This window comes from Mobula birostris, chromosome 22 (genome assembly GCF_030028105.1).
Source record: "Mobula birostris isolate sMobBir1 chromosome 22, sMobBir1.hap1, whole genome shotgun sequence".
Classification (NCBI taxonomy): Eukaryota; Metazoa; Chordata; class Chondrichthyes; order Myliobatiformes; family Myliobatidae; genus Mobula; species Mobula birostris.
In genome coordinates, this window is record NC_092391.1 from 23,015,105 (window position 1) to 23,042,289 (window position 27,185).

The window sequence follows — 27,185 nt, forward strand, 5'->3', positions numbered from 1 at the left end:
ACGTGGCCAAGTGGTTAAGGCATTGGACTAGCGACCTGAAGGTTGTGAGTTCGAGCCCCAGCCGAGGGAACGTGTTGTGTCCTTGAGCAAGGCACTTAATCACACATAGCTCTGCGACGACACTGGTGCCAAGCTGTATGGGTCCTAATGCCCTTCCCTTGGACAACATTGGTGTCGTGGAGAGGGGAGACTTGCAGCATGGGCAACTGCTGGTCTTCCATACAACCTTGCCCAGGCCTGCGCCCTGGAGAATGAAGACTTTCCAGGCACAGATCCATGGTCTCGCAAGACTAACGGATGCCTTAGATGCAAAGCTGATTAATTAATGCTTCAGAATCCATGCACAATTATTGCTTTGTCTAATCCTTGGCTCAGTTGGTCATTAATTGCAACATTTAATCATTTTTATGACTTCCAAAGTGAAAGAAATATTCTGTTTTTTATTCTTTCACCAGGGTGAGCCAGGATTCATGGGACCAATCGGAGAACTTGGAAAGATTGGGGAAAAGGTATACAGAACAGATACTCACCAATTGATCCTCTTTCTGGGAATATAATAGCAACTATCAGAAATATCAGGCATATTGAGGCAAAGATGCAATTTATTCTGGAATGGCTGAAAGCAGACACAAAAGTCACCAAAGAGAGGAACTGAAGGCGATTGAAGTAAAAAGAAGCAGTGTATCAGAACGTTTGAAAAAGGTGTAATTTAGAGAGTATGTATGAGGATTAGAAAACAGAAAGTACTCGTTTGGCTCAATAAGTTGTTGCCAGTGTTTATACACTGTATAAAATTTCTCCCTTAAACCTTCATTCAGTAAACACAGATATATCCCCCTTTTCCTTTTCTCCTCATGTTTACATGTTGGCATGCTTGGAGAACCACCTACAGGTCCTCCCCAGCTTACCTGACTTGAGTACAGGCCATACATATGGATGAGTGTTTGGGAGACTGGCAGGTTGGATTTGTCCGCTGCAGGCACCTTCTCAGGCATACATGGTCACATTTCTGCTCTGAACCGTTCTGGCCACAAACAGTTCCCAAGAATGGAACCTGCCTTGACCTGGAGAGGACCTGCCTCAAAGTCAAAAGGTCACGGGTCTATTCCTGGAGATTCAAGCACTCTCGTGGCATTCCCATGTAGTAGTCAGGGACAGCTACATCACCAGAAGTCCTTACTGGTATTGACAGGATGTATTGACATTTGCCAGTTCCCCAGAGACATTGCAGGTCATCAATGTGTAGGAAGACGAGGTAAGCAGCAGGGTTCCTGAAGGAAAACAGTCCTTGTCAGGGCTGTTTTGATGCTTCAGCAATTTACAACATTGCTGCTTCACCTTACGGTAACTATCCAATAAAGGCAGAGATTTCTGAAAGATCTGATCACGTAAGGGAGAGAAGCAAAATAAGTGTTTCAGGTTGATAACTTTTGAATACAACCTTTCTCAGTTATGATGAAGGATTATCCCCGAAACATTAAATCTGTTTTTCCCGATCGCTGTTGTTCAAGCTGCTGAATATTTCTAGTTTTCAGTGTAATGACGAGGGGTTAGCTCATGACAAAATGGCGGAGCAGACTCGATGGGCTGAATGGCCAACTTCTGCTCCTTTGCCTTATGGTCTTATGGGTTTTGGCCTGAAATACCTGCTGTTCATTTCCCTCCAGATGCTGCCTGACCCACTGAGTTCCTCCAGCATTTTGTGTGTTGCTCCAGACTCCCAGCATCTGCAGTCTGTTTGATCATACTTATCTTCTTAGACTAAAGGAGTAAAAACAAATCAAAAAGCAGCATTTGTACAGAGAGATAGAATTGATTTATGTGATTCTCACACAATTCGTGCAATTTTAATGATGTTTTGGGTTATGCCAAACTCACACTTGCAGTATGTACCAGTAGACTTTCTCCTCCCATCACATTTCATCTCCTTCTCCTAGTTGGTCTTTACTTTGCCCCCTTGCCTTCGCTCCATCTCATTTTGAAATATCTTAGATCTCTGATGGTGATCAGCCCCATCTTACTGAGGTCACTAATGTTGGAGTATTGTGTAAACTGTGTTCTGGAATTCCCACTGAACAGTGCCTGCTCTTGTTTCTGCAGGGTGACCGTGGTGAAACAGGTCCTCCGGGCCCTCCAGGAGTTAAAGGGGCAACGGTAAGGAGTGGATTTGTTGTCTCTCTCCCCCATCGCTTTATAGCCCCTTGCCCTCCTTGCACTCCTACTCCTATATATACTGAACCTCTTTAGTCTGTCTCCACAAATCCTCTGCATTCCCTTTCTTTCAAGCCTCCCTTTTTACTTCTTCCTCCTCTTTATCCCTCCTTTCTCCTGATTTCTTTCACCTCCCATTTTCTCCTTCCTTCTTCTACCACATCTGATCCCATCCACCTTGTTCATCCTTCTAGTTCCCCTCCCATCTCCTTTTCTTCTCCATTACCCCTATCCCTCCATTATCTTTCACATACACTACCGCTTTTGCTCCTCTTGCCCCCTCACTGCCCTCTCCTCACCAACCTGTTCCACTCATACATCTCTTCCCCTTTTTCTTCTCTATCTTCACTTTCACTTCTTCCCATCCTCACTCCTCTGCTTTCCCCTTCTCCATTCTCTGCCCACCTGTGCTGCCCCCACTTTCCCATCTCCTTTGCTCTCCGCTCCCCTTTTGTTCTCGCCCCTCCCATTTCTCTCTCCTTTCCCTGCTCCTTTTCCTTCCTCTTTTCCTTTTGCTTCCTCTCCTCCCCCTCCACTTTATTCCTCATCTTCCTTCTCCTGCTATCTTTCGATATTTCACCCTCTTTTTCTCCTCCCATTTTATCTCTCTCAGTTGCTCATTTCCTCCCCCTGTCATTTTAAAACCCATGTTTTCTGAGCCTCTGATCATAGTCCCCACATTACAAAACAGATGAGAGATAATTAGCTTCATGATTTTTCCATAGATTACAAAATAAATGTGTATAAAGGATAATATCTACTCTTTAAAATGCATCTTCTGAAATGCATAGGTTCTGCAATTATTAATTATCAGGAATCCAAAAGGAAAATACCTCCAATGCTGTAATTCTGATATAAAAGAGGAGATGGTGGAAACACACAATGGTCCATTACGACATCTACAGAAAGATTTAATGTCTCATTAGTCCTGACTTTCCCAGATGAGAATTGAATTGTTCAATATTTCCAGTATTGTCTGTTCGGTTTTAATAAATAGGGTTAAAACTAGGCATGAAAATGTCGACTCGTTATGCACTTTAAACTTCAATGAGTCAAGAGAAATGATCTGTATTTTGATGCTGACATTTCAGCAGTGATGTAACTTGAGGTCAATGGGCATTTCAGGTTTTCAACATCAGACACTCTCGTCCAGCTGACCCAGCCAGGGTTGATCAGGCTTGTGTCCCAGCAGCATTGAGAAAAGGAGAGTTCTTACGTAATTTTCCTGAAATTTTTAGAAACGCAGTAAGGTTGAAAAGAAAAATAACAGTCTGTAAGAGAAAACAAAAAAAAATTCGTAAAATATGTAGGGACGTGGCAAAGTCAAGTCAAGTCAAGTTTTATTTATAAAGCTCATTGAAAAACAACCCATGTTGACCAAAGTGCTGTACAAACCATAACAGGTAGCTAAAATCACAAATACAAGAAACACGGATATAAACAACAAGGCACACAGCTTATAGGCACAAAATAAACAACACATGAGCCTAGGCACAAGCCAAAAATCAGCCACATCAGGAAGATTCAAACGCTAGTGAATAAAGGCAAGTTTTGAGCCTGGACTTAAAAGAGTCGATGGAGAGGGCAGATCTGATAGGGAGGGGAATTCTGTTCCACAGTCTAGAGGCTACAACAGCAAAGGCGCGGTCATCCCTAAACTTAAATTTAGATCGCAGGACGGCCAGGAGCCCCAAGTCAGCTGACCTGAGGGACCTGGAAGTAGAATAAAGGGTTAGAAGGTCGGCGATATAGGAGGGGGCCAGCCCACTTAGGGCTTTAAAAACAAACAAGAGAGCAAATCAATTCTAAACTGTACTGGTAGCCAGTGGAGAGAGGCCAGGAAGGGAGGTGTATTCTGGGAAGAATGAGGAGAACAATATGAGTTAATCCAAGCAACACACACAAAATGCTGGAGGAACTCAGCAAGCCAGGCAGCATCTATGGAAAAGAGTATAGTCCGTGTTTCAGGTTGAGATGCTTTGGCAGGACTGGAGAAAAATAGACGAGGCGTCAGAGTGAGAAGGTGGGGGAGGGGGAGGAAGAAGTTCAAGGTGATGGGTGAAACTGAGAGGGGGAGGGTGAAGTAAAGAGCTGGGAAGCTGATTGGTGAAAGAGATACGGGGCTGGAGATGGGGGAATCTGACAGGAGAGGACAGAAGGCCATGGAAGAAAGGGAAGGGGGACGAGCACCAGAGGGAGGTGATGGGTGGGTAAGGAGATAAGGTGAGAGACGGAAAAGGGAATGGGGAATGGTGAAGGGTGGGGGAGGAAGGTTGCATTACTGGAAGAAGTTTAAACATGGCAGTGAGAGCAGAGAGAATTGGGGACATACTGTATAGTGGCAGGGTAAGTCAAAAGTCTGTGAGAAAAACACACAGGTTCCTTCCTTCTTTCATTCGAGCTAAAGACAACAAAAGTAAAAACATTATACTAAACCATTTAAAACACTGGCAGTGCCTCAGCTGGAATAGTGGATAATACAAAGGATGTTCTGGTCCGTAACCCGCACTTGACCCTGCCATGCTTGTCTGACTGTTATTTTAGTGAAGCTCTGTGGGATCACTCGACGTGGAGCTCTTGATTCAACGGCCATCCTGAGAGGCCATGGGTGCACACTGTACCTCATGGGATAGATCCCACCTCCAGATGCCTTGTGGTTGCTTCTGGCAGTTGTTGCTGTCAGGACCTTTTCTTAGGGAGGGAATGTCAACTCAGACCATGAGAGGCCTGTGTTGGGCATTTTCATGCCTTACAAGGTGCAGATTGGAAGTCTGTGTGGGGTGCCACTGCTCGTACAGACTAGAGCAATGTGTGATTAAGTGCCTTGCTCAAGGGCACAAACACGCTGCCACAACTGAGGTTCGAACTAGCAACCTTGAGGTAACTAGATGAATGCCTTAACCACTTAGCCACATTTCTTAAATCATCTTTAATCAGCCCTGAAGATCAGAGGCAGTTAAACAGCTCAAATAGAACTAAGTAATCCAGAAATGTATTTAAAAATATCTGCATTTACTTAAAAAACCTTAAATTGCTCAAAATAAATTAATTGAAAATTTGAATTAACAAATCATATAACTTTGCTCACCTTTTTAAGCTAGTGACATTCTTCAGCCGGGGGGTTTGTTTTTTGGTGAGTTCAGAGAAGGAGCAGGAGATCAGCTGTGTTGGCATCTGAACTTTAGCTCACCTCTGATCTGTGCATTTCAGTGGGTAGGTACAGAAGGCAGAGATGCACTGACCCCTGCACCACAATAGGTGATGGTCCCTGGCGTAATTTCCACCTACAAATAAGTTTAGGCCAATTGTGTTCAAATCTTGGCTCTCGGCGCTTTAGAAATTCTACTGCTTTGGAGATGAACAGAAGAGGTTTACCAGAAAAGTCATATGAACAGGCAAAGTCAATTATGTTTGGAATTTCAAGAAGCTGGAATTACAGAATAAAATATACACAATAATAATGTACCAATGTAGACTAGAGGACATTGGTTTAAGTTCATTGGCATATCAAATTGCTTTGAGGAACTGTACCTTGCAAAATGAGCTCTTGTGATCTGAAACTCTCTGCCTGATAACAGTGATGGAAGAAGCTTCATGAATAACTTTGAAAAGAGAATTGGATAAACATTTGAATGGACTGCATTTACAAATCTCTTGTGGAGAATGTAAGGAAGCTGGAGTAATTGGTAGCTCTACCCAAGTCACAAAGGAATAAATATTGTCCTCCTGCTTCAGATCACTCAGTGATTCTGTTGCTCTCTGACTATAAGGGAAAATGCCGATTAAAAATTAAGTATATAATAGATCACCAGCATTGACTAGATAAAGGAACAATTCATATTTCAGGTGGAACCTCGCTGCATTTCGAATTTTCTAGCAACTTATGTAGTTCACTAGCAAAATTGTCTCTCAAAAGCTGAATAGTCTTGCAAGGGTTTTTTGACAGCTTTATACAGCTTACATCCTGGTGATAAAATACTCCATCTGGTGGCCAAAGTGAATATAAATGATCACAAATAACCAGCTGAGTCAGAAGGACCTGGCGAACAGGGGTTTGATTTCAAAACTTTCGGTTGAAAGCCTGGTATTCCTCATTAGGTCTCAGTTGGTTCTTCCAACACTGAAATTATATCTTAACCTGCAAATTATAGCTTAACATTGGGAAATGATTTAATGTATCAATTCATTCTCCTAATTTGTCTTAATTCCATTGTTATCTGTGAAAGGTCAGTCCAGTGACATAATTAATCTTACAAGCTAATCATTTATTAACAAACCACAGATGTGATGTATCAAAAGCATCACTGTTAAAATATACTGCATTTCCACATTATGCGTGGTCATGTCATCTGCCCTGTATTCAAAATTAAAAGGCAGAACCACTTGAAATAGTCTCTTTTTGCTTTGAAGATGTTAGTTTTGAATTTGCATTGTGACATTCGAATATACTGAGATGTCAGTGAATAAGCTGTCATGTGTGACTCTCCACATATGGTAGCCTATTTACTGACAAGAGAGACATGAAGTCTATTTCCATAGGGATGTGAGGATTGGAAGCCAGACATTTTCCCACAGGGAAGTGAAAAGAGGAGCTCTTTTAGGCCACAGTACTGGTTTTCCAACTGGCTACAGGGTACTTTTACTGTATTTTCTGCTCGGAAAAGTAAACTATGAAAAGAAAATTGGAAACTAAGAAAGCAGTAAACCTTAAAATCCAAATCTTAAGGCTAAAATGTGTTTACATATCCAAAATAAAGGATTGTGCAGATTGAAATCATTCATCAGTTTTGTGCAGAGTTCAAAGTGGGATAAGTTTCGTCATTAATAAGGACTGACCTCCTGGTACTCGAGCTTTGTGTAATCTGGTACAGTTTTCCTGTGGTCCTGTTAACCTATATGATGTCAGTTGTAATGTCCTACCCAAAAACTCTGACTGATGAAATTTTCAACCTATTGGCCATTTCTCATATAAGAGCTTTTAACAATGATGAAGGCTGAAGCTGAGCATCATTTAGTGGTCAGGCACATTTTCCTGCAGTAGTGGTCAGAGTGTTGCACGTTTATCTGCCAGAAGCCTCAAAATGATTGATCCAAATTGAGATCCCAGCAACCACATCTGAAGCTGATGACAGCAAAATTAAGTGGTGACAAATTCCAAATAAAATCTTGCAAATATTCATCAGATGGTATTATATATCACACAGTACTCATTGACAAAGGCAGTGTCTTTAAGGCACTAGGGTATAACTCCCTTCTATGACTGCCTACACTGTTGGGATTCTGAAGTGTCACTAATGACTCCTTGAATTATTAATGTAAAGGTCACATTTATTAAAGATCTGCTGGAGATTTTGATTTTTGCACTGAAGCTGTGAGCATCAAACTGCTGTGGTAGTGAATCTCATTGGAGCCAACCTACAATGATCCTGAAGCTAGGGTTCTGAGAATTAGGGTGACCATGACATGGACTTCAAGAGAAATTCAGAGCACATACTGCACTTGAAATTTGCCTAGTAACCAAATGCAAGTAGCTCCACTGCTCTCAAAGTCAATGTCAGGCTCTCCCTAACTTTTAAAAGTCTTGCCTCAGGATTCTTAACAGTCTGTATCACATGACCTTTATTGATTGCAGCTGCATTGGTCCTTTCTGTTTTTAGAAAGAGTATTTGACTGCAGGACTCCCAAGATCACAGACACTCATAATGGATTCTCATGTCCTTTCAGATACCTCCCTGGTTATTTCTTTTCATGCATCCTATTTGCTTATGAAAATTGGAGGATGAGCACACAGTTGTTGGATTTTTGTAGGTTCCACTTCTTCCTGGAGAGAACTCTGCAAAATCTGTCCCCTTATTGCAAAATGCATTCAATCTCAGTCATCACGCTCCAGAAAAGTCATGACTGTAATGTGCCGTGAACTTTTAAGAAATATTTGCTCGAGCTAAAGTTATGAAGAAGGTTGTCATCAGTGTAGGTAATTGGATACATAACATGCTGTGTTTTTGAAATAGAGGACCTTTGGTGCTGTTTTGGATCTACTCATAATGAATTTCGTGATTTTTTTTTGAAACACTGCTGTTTTAAAGCCAGAAAACAGTGATGATGAATTTCTGCTTTATGTTTTGTCTTCTGGCCAAGATAGATTAAAATTATATAATTTAATAATAAATAAATCTCACTTAAGAATGGTTTAGTTGATTAAAGGGTGTTTCCAGCCAAGCCAGATACGTGCCTGATAACACAGTCTGTTGGAAGATACCTGCTCAGCAATACTTGATGCATAGAACTGATATTTATCCAGCAAGGTAACAGTTAATCTGCTGGTCATAGCATTTGTCCAATAAATTGCATGGAACCAATCCAAAAGGAAGGGCTAAGATTAGGAATAAAAATCTTTTAGAATTCAATATGTGTCTGCCAAAACTGGAACTGTTTCAGCACAGCCAAAATCTCGAACTCAAAGCTGTTGAAATGGGCATTTAAAAAACTGAGAACTGCTGCCACTAATAAACACAACATAATATTTGCTTTTATTCTATAAGATGTGGTTAGGTCCATGCAGTTACAGTTGGAGGACAATCATGTGATCTTGTTCTTAAACATGATATATAACAAAGAGGTAAGGTTTACATCCGTGATTTATTCATCCTGATTATTTGTTCCACAATAGTTCTTCATGCCAAGCAGAGGCCAATGTTTTCCCCGTGAAAAAGTGAGGGGATAAGTTAATGAAATTTATGTTCAAAATTGTTCTTGTCGGCAACTATTCAAAAGTAAGCAAGGAGTCATTAACCCAAATTCCCAGCCATGATTTCTCATGTGAGACCAAACTAGTGGTTAGCATAAATTTTAGCTCAAAGAATTCCAAATTTTAGATACAGGAAGAAAATGAGTGAGAAAAAAAGTGAAAATTACTATGGCTTGATTTTGCTGAAGAACGTCTGCTGTTATTAATGTGCAGCTCAGCTAACATTTTGGGAAATGTTGCTGGTCATTTTGGACCATTCTTCCAGATGATTTGTAAAATGGCATTTCTTGTTTAATCTCTCCATGAATTACACATTAACTACCCCTAAAACCTGCTACAGAAAGCTAAATCTAATAATTAACAGATTAAGTACCCATTCAATGACGTGATCATTGTTAATTATTGACACATAGCTTTATTTGCTTGAAAAGTGAAAGATGATTATCTTTCCTTTCAGTAGTGATTCTATTTAGGATTTTAATATGGAAATATAAATGATTACAATTACTTTCATTCTTTTCCTTTCTGTTACTTTTCTATTTCTTTATCCATTCTTTCTATCCCACATTTTTGTGTCATTTGCCACTGAATTTGTCAACTCTAATTCACTCTCCATTTCAGCCCCCTCGCCTTCTTTTTGCTTAATATTTTTGTGGATTGAGGAGATAGTAGATAGAACATTTGCTGCATCATTCATCAAGATTCAAGTAGCTGTTTTGTCTTCAGACCAAACAGCTCATGGTCTGATACTTCTGCAGCAAACACGCACTAAGCTTCCTATTAATGCAGTCCGAAAGGCACACAGCAGGATGTGTTCTTGTCTCAAAATCTGGACCAATAGACATTTGTTAAATATATGGGCAGCACAGTAGCATAGTGGTTAGCACGACACTTTACAGTACAGGTGATCCAGGTTCAATTCCCACCGCTGCCTGTAAGGAGTTTGTACGTTCTCCCCGTGACTGTCTGGGTTTCCTCTGGGCGCTCTGGTTGAATCTTGAATTTTGGTGAACAATGCAGCAAATGGTTTATCTCCTTAATCCATGGAAATATTGAGCAAAAAGATGGAGAAAGGCCTGTTAGGAGTTTGTACATTCTCCACATGACCAAGGGGGATTCCACCGAGTGCTCTGGTTTCCTCCCACGGTCCAAAGACCTACCAGTTGGTAATTAATTGGACATTGTAAATTGTCCTGTGATTAGGCTAGCATTAAATTGGGGGATTGCTGGGTGGCACAGCCTGGAGGGCCAACTCTGCACTGCATCTCAATCAATCAATCAATAATTAATTAATTAATCAATAGGTAGATAAACCAACTAACTAAAAAATCACAATTGCCTGTCCTTTACAACAGATTTCACAAAAATATAGCTATGTTCTCTCTCAGGTTTTGTTTGTTTCTAATGATCTGCATTTGACTAGCATTAAAAATCTTTAATCACATTTTAAAGTATCACATTCCAACAAATCCCTTTGGACTGGATTTTGTTCCTGCTGATGTAAAAGCAGAATTCAGTGCTCCTGATATATACCTGAAGTACATATGAAGCAGTTAAGTACTGTAAACAATGACCTTATATTAATTTTAATTAAAATAAAATGATGGGCTGGGGAGATCCAGAATTCTCTACCATACTCTGCCTGATTCGGCCAGATGTAAAATGTCACCTGTATGTTTGATTAAAGTTGATTATGGCCTATTTCCATTGGGTATCAGTGTATAGAATTGTAAAACAGTATTTATCTATGCCCTTTGGATATAGTCTCCCATGTTCTGATTGGTCAGCGCATGAAGAGATGCAGGGAACTTGGGACTGAGAAGGAAAATGGGTCAGCCATAATGAAATGGTGGAGCAGACTCAATGGGCCATATAGCTTCATTCTGCTCCTACCTCTGATAGTCTTATGCTTAGGGATTACAAATATCATCAACAATTAAGGTGCCTGAAATTAAATAGACAGATATTATTAATATTCTCCCTTATCAGAGTCGAGAAATGCCTTTACAACAATGTCATAAGACTTGAAGAATGACAACTTGAAGTTTTAAAGTGGTAAAATACTCAAAAGCACTTAGCAAGAGGATTAACAAACAAAAGCAAAAATTAGGTTTAAATCAAATGGAAAATATTATGACGTTGTTTTACTAAAACAAGCAGTTTGTTGTTATTTGTCCAATTTATCCCACTTATGTGTGGCCTTCCGTTTAATGAGAGGAAATTCCGAAAAGCCAACTTTTGACATTCGGCTACTATACCATCTGCTGTAAAGATGTATTAGGTACAGTTAACAAAAACAGTTCTTATGTTTGAAAAAAAAGATATTTGCAATTTAAGTTTAGTCAGTATCAGGTTTCATAACATTGGCATATGGCGTGAAATTTGTTAACTTTACGGTAGCAGTACAATAAAATACATGATGATTATCGAGAAAAAAACTGAGTTACATTATATATAATATATACACACTTAATGTAACTCAGTTTATAGATATATGTCTATTAAATAGTTGAGTTAAAATAAGCAGTGCAAAAAAAAACAGAAATAAAAGAGTAGTGAGGTAGTGTTCATGGGTTCAATTATAATGACGGACTATATTTGTCCCTTTTTTGTTAGTATAGATTCCTATTTTGTGATATTGAGGTACTGTACATGGTATTTTCATCTCCAACTCTATTGTCAATCTCATGGCAGCTCTGGAGCTTTCATCTCATATTGCTGTTTGGATGGAAATGGATTAAAAATAGCCAACCTTACTATATTCTGCTCTGTGAACTAAAAACGGAAATGGCTGTAAAAGCTGTGCAAATGAGAAATAACTAGCAGACATTCTAAGTGAAAGCAGCCATAAAAGATTTGCACAGATGTGTTGATATCATATGGTGCATGCATCATGTTATTGCAGTAAATGATTTATTTCTACCAATTGACACACTTGAAAGGTGAGATAGCAATGTGAATTCCTTTTAATTCATGTCTTTTTTTTTTGCACTCTGTTCTGCCAAACCATTTCTAACCACATTCAGACTGACGATGGAAGTCTGACTCAATGCAGCTTAAAAGTTTTGTGTTAATAAACTTCTCAGTTCCTAATTGGAAGTTGTGAGCATAAGTTTAGGTGCCCACCCTGAAATGCTAAAGGAACATTATTAATGCTGGTGACTATTTTTAGAATAGTTGAATCTGTTTACCTGATATCCTTTCAATATGTTGATAATTGCTGTGAGAGTGAGGGCATTCCCTCACTGCCCTCACTGCCTACAGACCAGAACACACATTCTGTGTATTTATTGTCTTTTGGCTAGGAAAGCTAGGAAAGTGGGATATAGATGCTCCAGTCTTCACTTGCCAGAAAGAGGTCTGGCACATTTCAGTCTAAGAGAATTAAGGAAAGTTAAAAGACAGAAATGTTTATTGAAAGCAGTTTCTTTCACAGGAAATGGCAGCAAATTGAAGGTTGCAGTGATGGCCAATCATAAATGTTAGTGAAAACTTTATTTCACACTGAACACTATTTTCTATTTCCTTCAAATATTTACTGAAATTTCTGTTCTGCGACCTTCAGATGAATGAAGAAATGTGCTTAAGAACATTTCCAAGTTAAAATACCATAATCTGCATTAAACCACATTTAATATCATCAAAGATCTTAACTATTCCAATTTGAAATAGAATATTGCAAACACAAGGAAATCTGCAGATGCTGGAAATTCAAGCAACACACAAAAAATGCTGGTGGAACGTAACAGGCCAGACAGCATCTATCTGGCCTGCTGCGTTCCACCAGCGTTTTGTGTGTGTTTGCATTTTCCTCGTGTTTGTATTTTTAAATTAACTACTGCGAAGTCTCTTCCAGTGATGCCTACACTGAAGAAGTTTAAATCTTCTCTTTATGGATGCTGTCTGGCCTGTTGCGTTCCACCAGCATTTTGTGTGTGTTGCTTGATATAGAATATGCTTCTTTTGGTTAGTCACTTCTTCCAACCTATCCAAAAATGAATTTGATTAGGTGTAATTGTATGCTCTGCTGAGGTTGGTTCAAATACATATGACTCAATGATTGTAGGTCTTTGATTTATTAGTATGCACTGTTTCCTTAAACATTTATTTTCTTCATCATCTGCATTCCAATCACGGCTTTAAGAAGTCTGCAAGAAGTCTATTTCATGTGAACATCCTGTGTGAAAGCTTTAACCTGCTAGCTACTTACATTGCGATTTGTGGGACAAAAGAAACGTTAAGATACTGGTCGTCCAGATGTTGAAAAATGAGACTAATTTGTAAATCTGCTTTAGCTTCTTGGAATATATTCTGCTTAAATAATTATTGTCTTTCAGCTTTTCTTTGCAAACATGATATCTACAGTTGCTCTCTTTAACGTTCTCTATGAAAATCATTCTCAAAAGTATATTCAATTTTCACATAAGTTCAAGGAATCTAAGAAAGGGAAAAGTAAGAAAGACACATGGAAATTTAGTATCTGCAAGATTTCAGTGCAATAAGAAATCACGAAGTCAATATTAAATAAAGATGGTAATTTAGTGTTTTGAGTGCCTAGAGCTCCATTTGGTTTCCAAGTCCAGCCCAAATCATGCAAAATTGGATCTTTGTAAGTTACTGGTATTAGCTACTTAAACTGCAAAGCTTGTGGAGCCAACTTCAATGAGGCTGCAAGGGCAGTCAGCATCTTAGGACAGAACAAAAGTAGTCGACATGGTCCATGCAATCAGCTGTTGTTTTTACCGATCACTGTCTTCCCTTATTCTTTGTTACATAGAAACATAGAAAATAGGTGCAGGATTAGGCCATTTGGCCCTTCGAGCCTGCACCGCCATTCAGTATGATCATGGCTGATCATCCAACTCAGAACCCTGCACCAGCCTTCCCTCCATACCCCCTGATCCCTTTAGCCACTAGGGCCATATCTAACTCCCTCTTAAATATAGCCAATGAACTGGCCTCAACTGTTTCCTGTGGCAGAGAATTCCACAGATTCACCACTCTCTGTGTGAAGAAGTTTTTCCTCATCTCAGTCCTAAAAGGCTTTCCCTTTATCCTCAAACTGTGACCCCTCGTTCTGGACTTTCCCAACATCGGGAACAATCTTCCTGCATCTAGCCTATCCAATCCCTTTAGGATTTTATACGTTTCAATCAGATCCCCGCTCAATCTTCTAAATTCCAATGAGTATAAGCCTAGTTCATCCAGTCTTTCATCATATGAAAGTCCTGCCATCAATTAGTTACGTCAACTAATGTAGAAATTCAGAAAATTTGGGCTTTTTGCAAGATGTGTAGGTCACAATACTTGGTGGGTTGTGGAATCTACATTTTAACAGCCCACGTAGAAGTGTCTCAAATGCCATAATTAAATTTGAGGAGGAGAAAGGGACAGTTATTAGAAAAGTACAAAATTAGACACATTAAGTGAGCAAGTAAAGTTATAATGAATGGCACACAGAATGCGTAAGTGTGGGGAAAGCAAAGCATTTATTTAAATGGTGTGAAACTAATGAATGCTGGTAATCAGGGAAATCTGAGTGCTACCATATAATTAACACAGAAAATTAACATGCACTAGTAATTAATTGGGAAGGCTTGCAGCAATTGTTACTGTAAATGCAGCATATTGGGATGGGTTGATTGATGCTTTCTCAACCCTCAGGCATGTGTGTGAATCCATCTGAGAATGACAAATTAGAAGTTTGTTTTCATTGTTTCTTATGATCTTACATGAAATGAGATTGAACCATCTCCAGATCACCAAAAATTCACCTTTTACTGGTGGACATGTGGACACAGGTACTTCACAAGATGTTCCATTATCCCCTGAAAACTAGCTGAAGGGTCTCGGTCGAAAATGTCACCTGTACTCTTTTCCATAGATGCTGCCTGGCCTGCTGAGTTCCTCCAGCATTTTTTGTGTATTACTTGAAGTGACAAACTGGGAAATGGAAGATCACTGTACTGTTCAATCACAAACAAGAGAAAGTCTGCAGATGCTGGAAATCCAAGCAACACACGCACAAAATGCTGGAGGAACTCAGTAGGCCAGGCATCAGAGTCATATGAAGCATCTCGGCCCGAACTGTCGACTGTACTCTTTTCCATGGATGCTGCCTGGCCTGCTGACTTCCTCCAGCATTTCGTGTGTATCGCTGTAGTGTTGTTAAGGTTCATAGTAAAAGGAATAGAAGAGGAAACTTCAGTTCTCCATCTAACCCTGCTGTATGTAGCACCGTGCCAACAGTGATCATGAGAAGTGGAAAATTTCCATTTTCTGTACCAATGTTGTACACTGCAGAAAGCTAACTATATAGAAAGTAAGATTATTTAATTTTTCAAGTATTTGTCAACTTAATCTTTCAAGTGGCTGTACTCTTGCAGTTACGCCCATTATGCCTTCCTTCCTCTTTTATAGAAATATACTCATAGTTAAATGCTTAATGGCTGTAATCTAATATCCAGAATTATGTTTTTAAAAAGATTTTCTAAATATTTTCTCATACAACTTGCTAGTTACAAATACATTTACATTACTACCTTAGTACTTCTGAAAATGTAGAATAAGTATAAACTCAACAATTTACAGTAAGACATTTGAAGTACACCTCTTTCTACTATCACCATCAAATCAGTAGACCAGTGATAACTCAATGAGGACTGCAGAAGGGCTGCTGGGAGCAACATCAGGTCCACCTGAAAATAGTCACATATCCTAGCAATGCTGTCCTGCATGTCAGGGGAGCAGCAAGTACAGCATGCAGTAGATAAAACTAAGTGATCTCAAAGCCAAGGTTTGCAAGCCTGGGTATAACTGATGGTGGACAATGAAACGTGTAACAGGAGGAGGGGGCACCAGAAGATCCCATCTTCAATATTGTCAGTAGACTGATCTTTTCCATATGTTCGGGAGCACTCATTACATTTGGTCTAATATTGTCAAAGTCCTTGCAAATGCTCTATATCTTGCTTCCTACAGTTAAAACATTTTGGTTAAAACTCACGTTTGTGCTGAATGATTCCTTTGCAAATGCATCAATATTTCAAACCATGCCTGCAATTTGCATCAATTACACTCAAGTGACGTGAACTTAATCCCAGAATCTCTTCCCTTGTTTATACTGTTGGTATGTATGTTGCATTTACACTAACAATTGCTGCAGGGCTTCCCAATTAATTTCCTACTGTAAGTGCATATTTATTTTCTGGTAACACTCAGATTTCCATGAATATTGGCATTCACTCCATTTAAATAATGTTCAGCTTTTCTCACTCCTGCCTATTCTATTTGTTATCCATTATAATTTTACCCACTCACTTAATGTGTCTACTTTTGTACTTTCCTAATAATTGGCTCTTTCGCCTTCTCAAATTTAATTCGACCTGCATTGGTCGATGTACTTTCAACAGTCCTACTCTTAAAGCTTGGAATTTACACTCTCAAATTCTCTGCCTCTCCTCTGATAAGGGGAAAGTTTCCTGCAGTTTACTCTATCTATAACTTCATCGTTATATATGTCTCAGGGTATCTCCCCTTGTAACTTCCTCCACTCCAGGGAAAACAGGCGTGGACTCTTCAACCTCTTCTCATAACAGAAATACTTCATCCCAGGCAACATCACGATGAGTCTTCTTTGCCCTCTCTGCAGTGCTGTCACATCTTTAGGTGCCAAAACATGTTTTTTCTAAATGAAAGGTGAACTGTGAAGACACCCATTTCCTCCCACATCCCAGAGATGTGTAAATTGGCCACTGTAGAGTGTAGAATCTGGGAGCCAATGGGAATGCTGGGAGAATGAAGTGGGATTATTGCAAGATCAGTGATAGGTTGGTTGATAGCTGGTGAGGCAGGGGGGTGTTTCTGTACTGCATAACTCTAGGCTGCTATTGTACTCCAACAATCCTCAAAAGATCAATTTGGCAAGTGTCTCAAATATGATAATTCTTAGCCGAATTCACATTTTTCTCTTCTGATTTTTAGGGTCACCCAGGTCCTCCCGGGGAACTAGGCCCTCCAGGACCAATTGGACCACCAGTAAGTGCCCAACATTTTTGGATTAAATTTTGAATCTTTGACTACAAGCTTTTATATGGATGAACGGTCCTGCAGAATATCTTGCAGGGGTTCCCAACTGGGGGTTCACAGACCCCTCCCTTAATAAAAGAGGTCTATGGCATGAAAAAGGGTGATAACCCTTGGTCTACAGCTTCTATATGTTGTTGTTTAAGAATATGCGGTTCAGAAATGTTACAATGCGGAAGAGTGCAGGCATAGTGAGTGTGAAATTGAATGTACCCACTGTTCACACTGTTTATGAACTTTAGTTTGTGTCATTTTTAATCAAGTAACTTTATCTAGCTTTTTAATCACAAGGAATCCCTTTTCTGGTAAATGGCAGGAAATTGCAGTTTGTGGGCCATAAAATACTAAATCAACAAAAGTCAATGAGTTTTATATTTATGAAATATAAGATATTTTTAAAAGCAAACTGGAGTCCATAAAGTGTAATACTGATGGAAGTTTATTTAACCTATTTATTAATCATGGATCAGGTGAAAAATGAATGAGATGCCTATACCTGATTTCTACATTGCATAGTAACTAGAAAAATAATTCCATTGCCAACAACTCAAAGGGCCTCATTCATAATTCTCTTTGGGAAAAAAAAAGACTTCAGTCCATTGAATAAGGATAGAATAATTTTGAAGAGGGAAGTCTAGAAAGCTGGCTGTGTAATAATCTATTTGTAAGTACTGTGTTTGCCCATTCATGCACAAGACCAAAGGAGCTTGCATTTGTTCAGGACTAAACAGTACTCTGGAACGGAAACCCCACGTGGCACCGTCAACTTTATCTGCTATTTGCTATTTGGTATCGACTCGGTGGCTGCAGTGCGCACAACGTTCCGAGAGGACCCCAGGAATGCTTGAAGACTTCAAAGGCAGCAATTGGAAAAGGCTTCACCTTCACAACCTGGAAGGCCAAGTACTTGGATATTGTGACACAGAGTACACAGTGCTGATTTTAACATTATTAAATCTTAATAGATTAATGGCAAGAAAGCGAGTGGTACAGCCACCATTCCCATGCTGGCCAGAAGAAGAGCTATTTAGATTAACTTATTTTTCAAATCTTTGTCTGACCTTGAAGTGCTTCATTCACTCATTCAGATACTTTTCAAACATGACCTGTTTCCTTCTTCTCCACAGAGAAGCTTCCCTCACATTAGGTTTATTACAAGCTTTATTACCAGTGGGTCAGGAAGGATACAAGAGCAAGTCAAATCATCATGGCAAACATTTCTTTTGTGTCCAATCAATTCCAAAATGTAAATTTGCTAATGAGTTAGCCATTACTGTTCATTTTACCACAAGTCCCCCATATGTTTTTTCCGTACACAAAATGCTGGAGAAAATCAGCAGGTCAGACATCATCTATGGAAAGGAATAAACTGTCGAAGTTTGGGCCGAGACTCTTCATCGGGTCTTCATTGGAGAGAAAGGCGGAAGAAGCCAGAATGAGAAGGTGGGGAGGGAGGGGAAAGGGTACAAGCTTGAAGGTGATAGGTGAAGCCAGAGGAGTGGGAGGGGTGAAGTGAGAAGCTGGGAGGTGATAGGTGGAAAAGGTAAAAGGATGACAAAGAAGAAATCTGATAGGAGAGGAAGAGTGGACCATAGGAGAAGGGACGTCAGAGGGAGGTGATAAGCGGGTGAGGAGAGAGGGGAGCCAAGACGGGGAATAGAAGAAGAGAGAAGGGAAAGGGGGTAGAAATTATTGGAAGTCAGCGAAATTGATGTTCATGCCGTCAGGTTGGAAGCTACCCAGACAGAATACCAGTTTTGCTTCTTCAACCTGAGAGTGGCCCCAGGTCACTCGGCAGAAGAGGAGGCCGTGGAACCAACAAGTCAGAATGGGAATGGGGACTGGACTTAAAATGGTTGGACACAGAGAGATCCTGCTTGTTGCGGAACGAGCGAAGGTGCTCAATAAAGTAGCCCCCCTCCCCCCCCCCCCCCCCCCGTCTACGTCAGCCCTCACTGATGCAGAGGAGGCCGCACCGGGAGCATCGGGTATGCTGGATGACCCGAGAAACTACAGGTGAAGTGTTACCCCACCTGGAGGGACTGTCTGGGGCCCTGAATGGAGGTGAGGAAGGAGTTGAACAGTCAGGTGTAGCACCTTTTCCGATTGCAGGGATATTGCCGGGAAGGAGATCAGTGCACTGGGAGAGACGAGTGGACCAGGGAGTCACAGAGGGATGATCCTTGTGGAGAGTGGTGGGGAGGGGGGGTGGTGGGAGAGGTAAGATGTGTTTGGGGGTAGGATCCCATTGAAGATAGCAGAAGTTGTGGGGAATGATCTGCTGGATGTGGACCCTCATGAGGAATTTTTGTCTATAAGGGAGCGTAGGACTCTTAACAGGGATTGGTGTTGCTTGTGTTAAAGCAAAGAAAAGTTGCATTTGATGCCACATAAACTCATATATCCTTGCACAAGTTACACCCAGGAAACAGCATTGCACTGGGCCAAACTGGAACTGTTCCCTCAGCTTTAACATTTGTTATCATGAGTGTTTGAATTCCTACCTTAGAGAGAATCAAATGTGTGTGTGCATTGTAAGGGGGTCCTGACAGAACTTTATCCTTTGAGCAAAAATTAAGCATCTCCAACTGATTTACACACGTTTATTCCACCAAAAGATCACTGCCTACAAATAAATTGAATTGAATTGACTTTATTACTTACATCCGTCATATACATGAGGAGTAAAAACCTTTACATTACATCTCCATCTAAATGTGCAATGTGCAAGTTACAGTAATTTGTAATAAATAGCATGTACAACAGGACAGTCAATGTAACACAAAAATACAATTGTATCAGCGTGAATTGATCAGTCTGATGGCCTGGTGGAAGAAGCTATCCCGGAGCCTGTTGGGCCTGGCTTTTATGCTGCGGTACCGTTTCCCGGATGGTAGCAGCTGGAACAGTTCATGGTTGGGGTGACTCGGGTCCCCAATGATCCATCGGGCCCCTTTAACACACCTGCCTCTGTAAATGTCCCGAATAGTGGGAGGTTCATATCGACAGAACTTCCACTAAAGAAATGCCACTGCAGACTCTTTAAGCTGTTGCCTTTGATACAAAATTTGGCATATTTATGGGTGTTAGAGTCACAGGTTTACCCAAGCAATTACATCACAGTGTCCTATGATGTTTAAGTTTGTCTGAGCCTGCACCTTCAGTTGCTCGAAGATGTGTTTATGTAACATAATTATGAACCCACTGTTAAAGACAATATTTGCTCCTCATATTGGAGTGAAGGAATGTGAAATATTACAGGATAGCAGTTACCTGATAGCCACATTATTACCTAAAATTTGAACTTCAATACATTGAAGCATTTCCCTATGACAGAATAAATTATCATTGTCTAAAATAGATTTTCTGTTCCCTTCCTATTCATTACTGATATTAAAAGGTACAATTTGTGTATAATGTAGTTAATTTTAACTTATTCAAGAGTAACTTTTAGCTCTCAAATAGTTCAGCTTTCATTAGTGTAACAGTACCCTATAATTCTAACAGGCTTAATTAATAACATACCATATGTTCTAGGGTGTGTTAAGTGACATTGAAAAGGTATTCTTTTCTATGGAAAGCAATAATGGTGATTGTTGATTAGTTTCTAAAATGTAGCAAATTTTATAATTTACCTAACAATGTTGCTTTGTGTGCTCCCATTAAATATTTTGGATATTCTCATGAATAATGTTCCTATTTTCCCTAATTTTCCTCAACACCAAAATGAATACAAAGGTGAATAGTTGAAGTGAGTGATGTTGATAAGTCAAGTGTGATATATTTGACAGGATAAACTAGTACAAGAAAAATTGTTAATTGTTAATGGGAGCATTGTGTGCTCCCATTAAATATTTTGGATATTCTCATGAATAATGTTCCTATTTTCCCTAATTTTCCTCAACACCAAAATGAATACAAAGGTGAATAGTTGAAGTGAGTGATGTTGATAAGTCAAGTGTGATATATTTGACAGGATAAACTAGTACAAGAAAAATTAAGAGGCTCAATTAGAACATATTTCAAAAGAAGCAGGGGAAAAATGTTGCCACTGGATACAGAAATACTTTGCTTTTGGCCTACATGTTTACAGTTCTTTTTCCTGCCCCCCGGCTGATTTGTTTTCAATTTTTCCTATTTTCCCCATTCGTCTTCTCATAGGTTTCTGTTCCTGATCTTGTTCTCCTTTCTGCTGTTTATCTTTGCTTTTCTAACTTCATCTTTTGTATCCTTTTCTCTTGCCTGACTAACTGCCGCCAGCTTATGCTGCAACAACTTGCTTGTCAAAACTGGAGAAAAAAACATATACAAATCTTCACAGCTATTTGACTAAATGTGCAATAATACATCTTTCACGTTCTTCACAGTGCTTATAGGTAATGCACATTAGATGTGTGTACAGCTTGTTTTCACAAATGAACTCTTTTTGGTGATACTGAATACAATAATGTCATAAAGTACAGATGGTTTACCTTTGGATTAGTCAGGAAGAAAATAGTTAAGGTTTTTAATTTCCTGCAAATATCAGGTGCTGATACTAGTTTCCAGAAACAGTTGTTTTATAATTGCTTCAATCATCTTGAGACCAATGTTTCTATAGTAGTAACCCCACTTGCTTATGCCTGTGGTAACTTTGCCTATTTTGTCTCAATACCCTGTTTCTCAGGGGCTGATGTATTTGAGAATTTTTCTAGATGATTTTCTCAAATTAACTTTCTATTTAATCTCTTCTCTAATCCTTCTGGGTTGAATAAACCCTTCATTTAACTCTCAATCATTTTGTATTCATGTTAATCTAATGCTGTTGTTTCTTCACATCAGCATATTGGATTCCTCGATGTCTATCTCTCTCCACTATCATTCTTCTTTTGATTGTTAAATACAAATATCATGGTTTTATTATTTTCATCTCTTAAGCTTGATTTATCAAGTATAAATCAAACTAAAGTTTGTGGATATATTGTAAGTATTCAGTATAATGAATAAGAACAGTGGGTCTATGGGGGCCTAAAAATAGGAATCTTGGAAATGCGGATGTGGTGAGGTTCTTGAGGACTATTTTAGGAGTGTCCTCACAAAAGCAGTGAGTGATGTTGTTAAGGACAAGTGTGATATATTTGACAGGATAACACAGTACAAGATGAATTGCAGACAGGCTCAAGTAGAACTTATGTATTCCAAAGAAGCAAGAGGGAAATGTTGCATCGAGATACAGAAATGGAGCTATTAGACTAGAGGACAATTACTATTATATTGTTGTTTACAAGAGAATGGGAAAATCAAACACTTACCAGTCAGTTAGTTTAACAGGTGCTGGGAAAGATTATTGGAATCAAGTCTAAAAGTTTAAACCTCCATTTACAAAGACACAGACTGTTTCGGGAAGCCACGGCTGACTTGCTTGATTGAACTCTTTGAGGTGATAACAAGGATCACTTGTTTATCAGCTCTTATTTCTGAGGATGTCATCCAAATTTTTTTATATGTTGGAATGTGCATAGCTATTTCAAAAATTAAACTGAAAGCAGAAACATCAAAAAGCATTAAGGTGAGATCCAGGTTTACCTTGCAGTTCTCCTCCATGAACTGAAAGCAGGTAAAATGAGGCAGTGATTTCCACATCTGGATGTGTAAGCTCTTCACTTTCACAATATCAAATTAATTTAGAAAAGCATAAAGCACAAGCTGGAATAGTGGAAAAGTGTTAATTTATGAACATAAAAATAACAGAGATCATTAAGTGTCATTTCCAATACGTTTTTAAGAAATGCAGCTGCTGACCAGTTAACTGCTGATTGTTGCAAAAATTATATTTCCAAATCTGGGGTTTCCGACCTTTTCTATGCCATGGATTCTTACCATTGTTGTATTTCCAAATCTGGGGTTTGCAACCTTTTCTATGCCATGGATTCTTACCATTAACCGAGGGGTTTGTGGGCCCCAGATTGGGTTTCCCTGCTCTAGATGGATGTGAAGGTATTAAAATTTTTATAAGAGTATAAAGTCAATGCTGTACACTAATAACATAATATTTCGTGAGATGCCACCAGCATTACACTGGTAGATAGTAAAATGTCATTTTAAAGTAGTGATGTCATATTATTGAGTTGCTAACATCTAGTTATAACCTGTTGTTATGTTCCCATCACAGGGTGTCAAAGGCGTTCCAGGACCTCCGGGAATAAGAGGAATGAAGGGCCGCAGGGTAGGAAATATATATAAATAGAATAAATAATCGTATTGGCTATTGGAGAACATTATAATCACAGAAAGTGAGTTATTAACATATTGTGCTGTATTTATGATAACAATGAAAGGAAAATAATTAAAGGAAAATAAACTGCTTTTATTATTATGCCAAATCATTTGGAATGATATGTAGCATCTTACTAGGTAAAAGAATTGCTTTTCACTAGGAATTAAAATTGACATTTAAAAGTGCTGTTGAGCTTGAATTACATTCTGCTGATATTTGAAGTCCGCTTTGTGAGGAACTTCGGAACCCTTACTGCCTCTGGCAAAGATAATTGCTTTAATAAGGAAAGGTGGTCGTAAGTTACACAGAGGTAGGTCCTGCTGCATCGTGCGCCCACCAGGATAAAAGAAGCAAATAATGCCAGGTTGTACTGTTGGTTCATAGGTGGAAATCAGCAGCAAATGTCATGTGCCAGGCCAAGGCTTTTCAGGCTCCCGATAATTCACACAAAATATATATATGAACCTGCTGCCATTCTTTCCTCATATAAAGTATTTAAACTTTGCACATCCTAAGGATTAAGAATATAATATTTTTGATGCTATTGAAATATCAGAAAGTATGGCTCTGAACAAGAACGTACGAGGAAGCAGGTAGTAAAAAGCTCCAGTGCAGATTTCATAGGTCATTCTGATGTGACATTTAAATGTTCCATTCTGATGACTAATATTTCCTGAGTCATTTTTAAGAACTAAGAGGGCTATTCACTTCATCCACTGTATACAATGTCCAGCTTGTTTACTATAGGCCACAATCAAGCATCAGAATTTTAATTAGGGATTTGCTTCATATTATTTTGAGTAATAGTTTGTATCTAGTTTGTCGTCAGCTATTGGAATAAATACAGTATAACAAATTGATGAATTAAGTTTATAAAGTGATTTTGCCTATAGACGTAACCAAATATTAGCATTCTGGAAGTTGAACTTTAGCATATGATTATCATAAGCAATAATGGTGGAAAGCAGATTCTTTAGTAATTATGACGTAAAAATATTTGTACAATATTGCCTTTTCAGTCAGTCCAGTCTAACAAGCCATTGTTGTAACTTGGTGCATTGAACTTTAGCCATAGTGGATCTTTCATAATTATTCATTTTTGGGTATGTGGGTGTTGCTGGCAAGATCAACAGTTATTGTCCATTCCTTGGTGCTCTTGAGAAGAGGTTTTGAGCCAACTTCTAAAACTGTTGCAGTTTTTATAGTGAAGGTCTCCACAGTATTCTTTGGGGCTTAGCTCCTGTAACAATGAAAACCCAATGTATTTCAAGGACAGTATGTTGTGCAGTTTGTGGGGAATTTGCAGTTAGTGGTGCTCCTATGTGCTTGAGGCCCTGTCGATAATATGCATACCTGTTTGGAGGTGTACTCCGAGTAGCCAGGGTGAGCAATACCACTCAATCAGTAGATAGAATGCACTGCAGTCACCTTCTTTAGCTCCCTCCTGTTATGCCCTGTCACGGTTGTGGATGGGCTTGAACTGGAGTCATCTCCACCTGCTGGTTGGTTAATTGTCCACCAGTTGATGCTAAGTGTGAGAAATCTAAAGAGCTTTGACTAATCCATCGCTCTTAGCTTTCTGTTACATGTTGTTTATCGCTGCCTTGCATAGTGCATCTTCATCAAGTTGACGTCTTGCATTTCATTTTTAGTTATGATCAGGATTATGCTTATTTTTACTGACTTATAGGACGTGGAATTTATTGTTTTATGATACCAATACATAAAATCACTATAAATTACAAAATAAATGCAAAATATGAAGAAATAATGGGGTAGGCTTCATGGATTAATGAACCGTTCAGAATGTTCCTGAATAATTGAGAGTGGGTCTTCAGGCTCCTGTACCGCCTCCCTGATGGTAGTAACAAGAAGCAGGCATGTCCCAGATGGTGAGGGTCCTTAACGATGGATGCCACCTTCTTCAGGCACCATCTCTCGAAGCTGTCCTTGACGGTGGGAAGGGTTGTGTCCGTGATAATGCTAGGTGAGTCTACAGTCTTCTGCAGTCCTCTTCAGGCCTGGCTGTGATGCAGCCAGTCAGAATTCTCTCCACTGAACGAGGCTGCAAGAGTCTTTGGTGACATCTCCTCAGACTGCTAACTCCCGGTGCTGCCGTCAACCGGCATTAATCCCTTGCAGGAGCATTAATGATCCATTAAGGGGAACGCCAGGCCACGTGGTTGCAGATGGTAGCAATGTGCACTTCTGATCGCACTAATGGTTTGTGAGTGTGTGGCATTAAACTGCCAGATCTATTTGGAGTTCATTCCATTTACCATGATTGTAGTGCCATTCAACACGATGGAGTGTTTCCTCTGCATGATGACTTTGCCTGTATAAGGACTTTGTAGTGGTCATTTCCACCAGAGCTGTGATGGACAAGTTTATCTGCTGCACATTAACCGCCAAAGGCAAGGTCAAGTCAGCTTATTCCTCGTGTTAGTGCATTCACTGTGGAACTGTGATGGGATGCACCCTGCTGTGATGCTATCAAGCAACACTTGGCGATGGATGTTGAAGCTCACCAGCCAGAGTACAATCTGTTCCCTTGCAACCTTCAGTGCGTCCTCTTAGTGTTGTTCAACATGGAGAGGCACAGATTCACCAGCTGAGAAGGGCAGTAGGTGGTAATCAGGTGTCCCTTCCCTTACGTGAGGAACTCAGCAGGCCAGGCAGCATTCATGGAAAAGAGCAAACAGTCCACATTTTAAGCCAAGACCCTTTATCAGGACCACGGATGATGCCAGGCCTGCTGAGTTCCTCCAGAATTTTGCGTGTGTTGTCTTTTCCCTTGCCCATATTATACTTGTTTCCTTGAGGTTTCATGAGGTCTGGTGCCAAAAGACAATCCCCTCCTACCTGTATCCCCATCATTCAGTCCGTGCACTCTTCTACCATAGGGAAGGGGGTACAGAAGCCATAGGTCCCACAACATCAGGCTTCTGAACCAGCATGGGTAACTTCATTCACCTCAGCACTAACTGACTCCACAACCTACAGAAACCTTTCGGATCTCCCTGTCCCCTTCCCACTTTCAAATCTCTTACTAGCTCTTCTTTCAGTTAGTCCTGACGAAGGGTCTGGGCCCAAAATGTCAGCTGTACCTCTTCCTAGAGATGCTGCCTGGCCTGCTGCGTTCACCAGCAACTTTTATGTGTGTTGCCACAACCTACAGACTCACTTTTGAGGAATCATGTTCCTAGTATTATCTTTTAAAATTTGTACGATTTCTCCATAAGTCTCAGTTCCTTGACCAAAACATTTCTTAACTTTGAAATCAAAGTCTGACCATTGAGAGCTTCCTATTTAGATATTTGAAGAAGAGCTAATATAGGTGGCCCTGATTCTCTGACGAATGGTGTTCATTCTGGTGGGTAGGGTTCACTGTGTTTTTATATTGGCTCTAGACGAATGTCACATCACACAGTGTTAAACAAAACTATATGTGAGTTCCATATGGTAAATTTAATTCACAACATGTTTCACAGTGAGAAGTAAATTAAAAAGTCATGGGAATTACATGACCAAAAGAAATTAATTGCACTGAAATTTCCATTACAATCATTGTGTGGCTCAGAAGGATATTTTTCTAATGACTTCATTTCTGATGGGAGCTTCTCTACAATTATGCCAGAAGATGATATTGGGACTGTAGAGATACGCATGTTACACAAGTATATAGTGTCACCTTTCACTTGAGGGAAGAAGTCTGTGGGTTGAATACATTTTTGCAAACATCATGCAGTAGTATAATCAGTGAGCAAGATGTTTAGAAAGGTTATTGTGAGTTTAAAGAGGGTGTGAAGAAAAGGGGCTCCAGTAAATTTAAAGGCAGTAGAGGAAACAGGACCCCCTTGTGTCAAACTGTGCATGTGGAGTGAA

At 39.6% G+C, this 27,185-nt stretch overlaps 1 protein-coding gene across 5 annotated transcripts in view; it reads left to right on the forward strand.

Moving 5' to 3' along the window:
* The window catches only part of col27a1b (collagen, type XXVII, alpha 1b), a 487,157-nt gene that overhangs the window by 288,545 nt on the left and 171,427 nt on the right, over positions 1-27,185 (forward strand). For all 5 annotated transcript variants that reach the window (XR_011882827.1, XM_072240297.1, XM_072240300.1 and 2 more), the window contains 4 exons: positions 456-509; positions 2,101-2,154; positions 16,943-16,996; positions 23,196-23,249. Coding sequence is in view for 4 of the 5 variants with exons in the window: in XM_072240297.1 (XP_072096398.1) it covers positions 456-509; positions 2,101-2,154; positions 16,943-16,996; positions 23,196-23,249 (216 nt within the window). In the remaining variant the exon portion in view is untranslated. The remainder of the gene's footprint in view (positions 1-455; positions 510-2,100; positions 2,155-16,942; positions 16,997-23,195; positions 23,250-27,185) is intronic.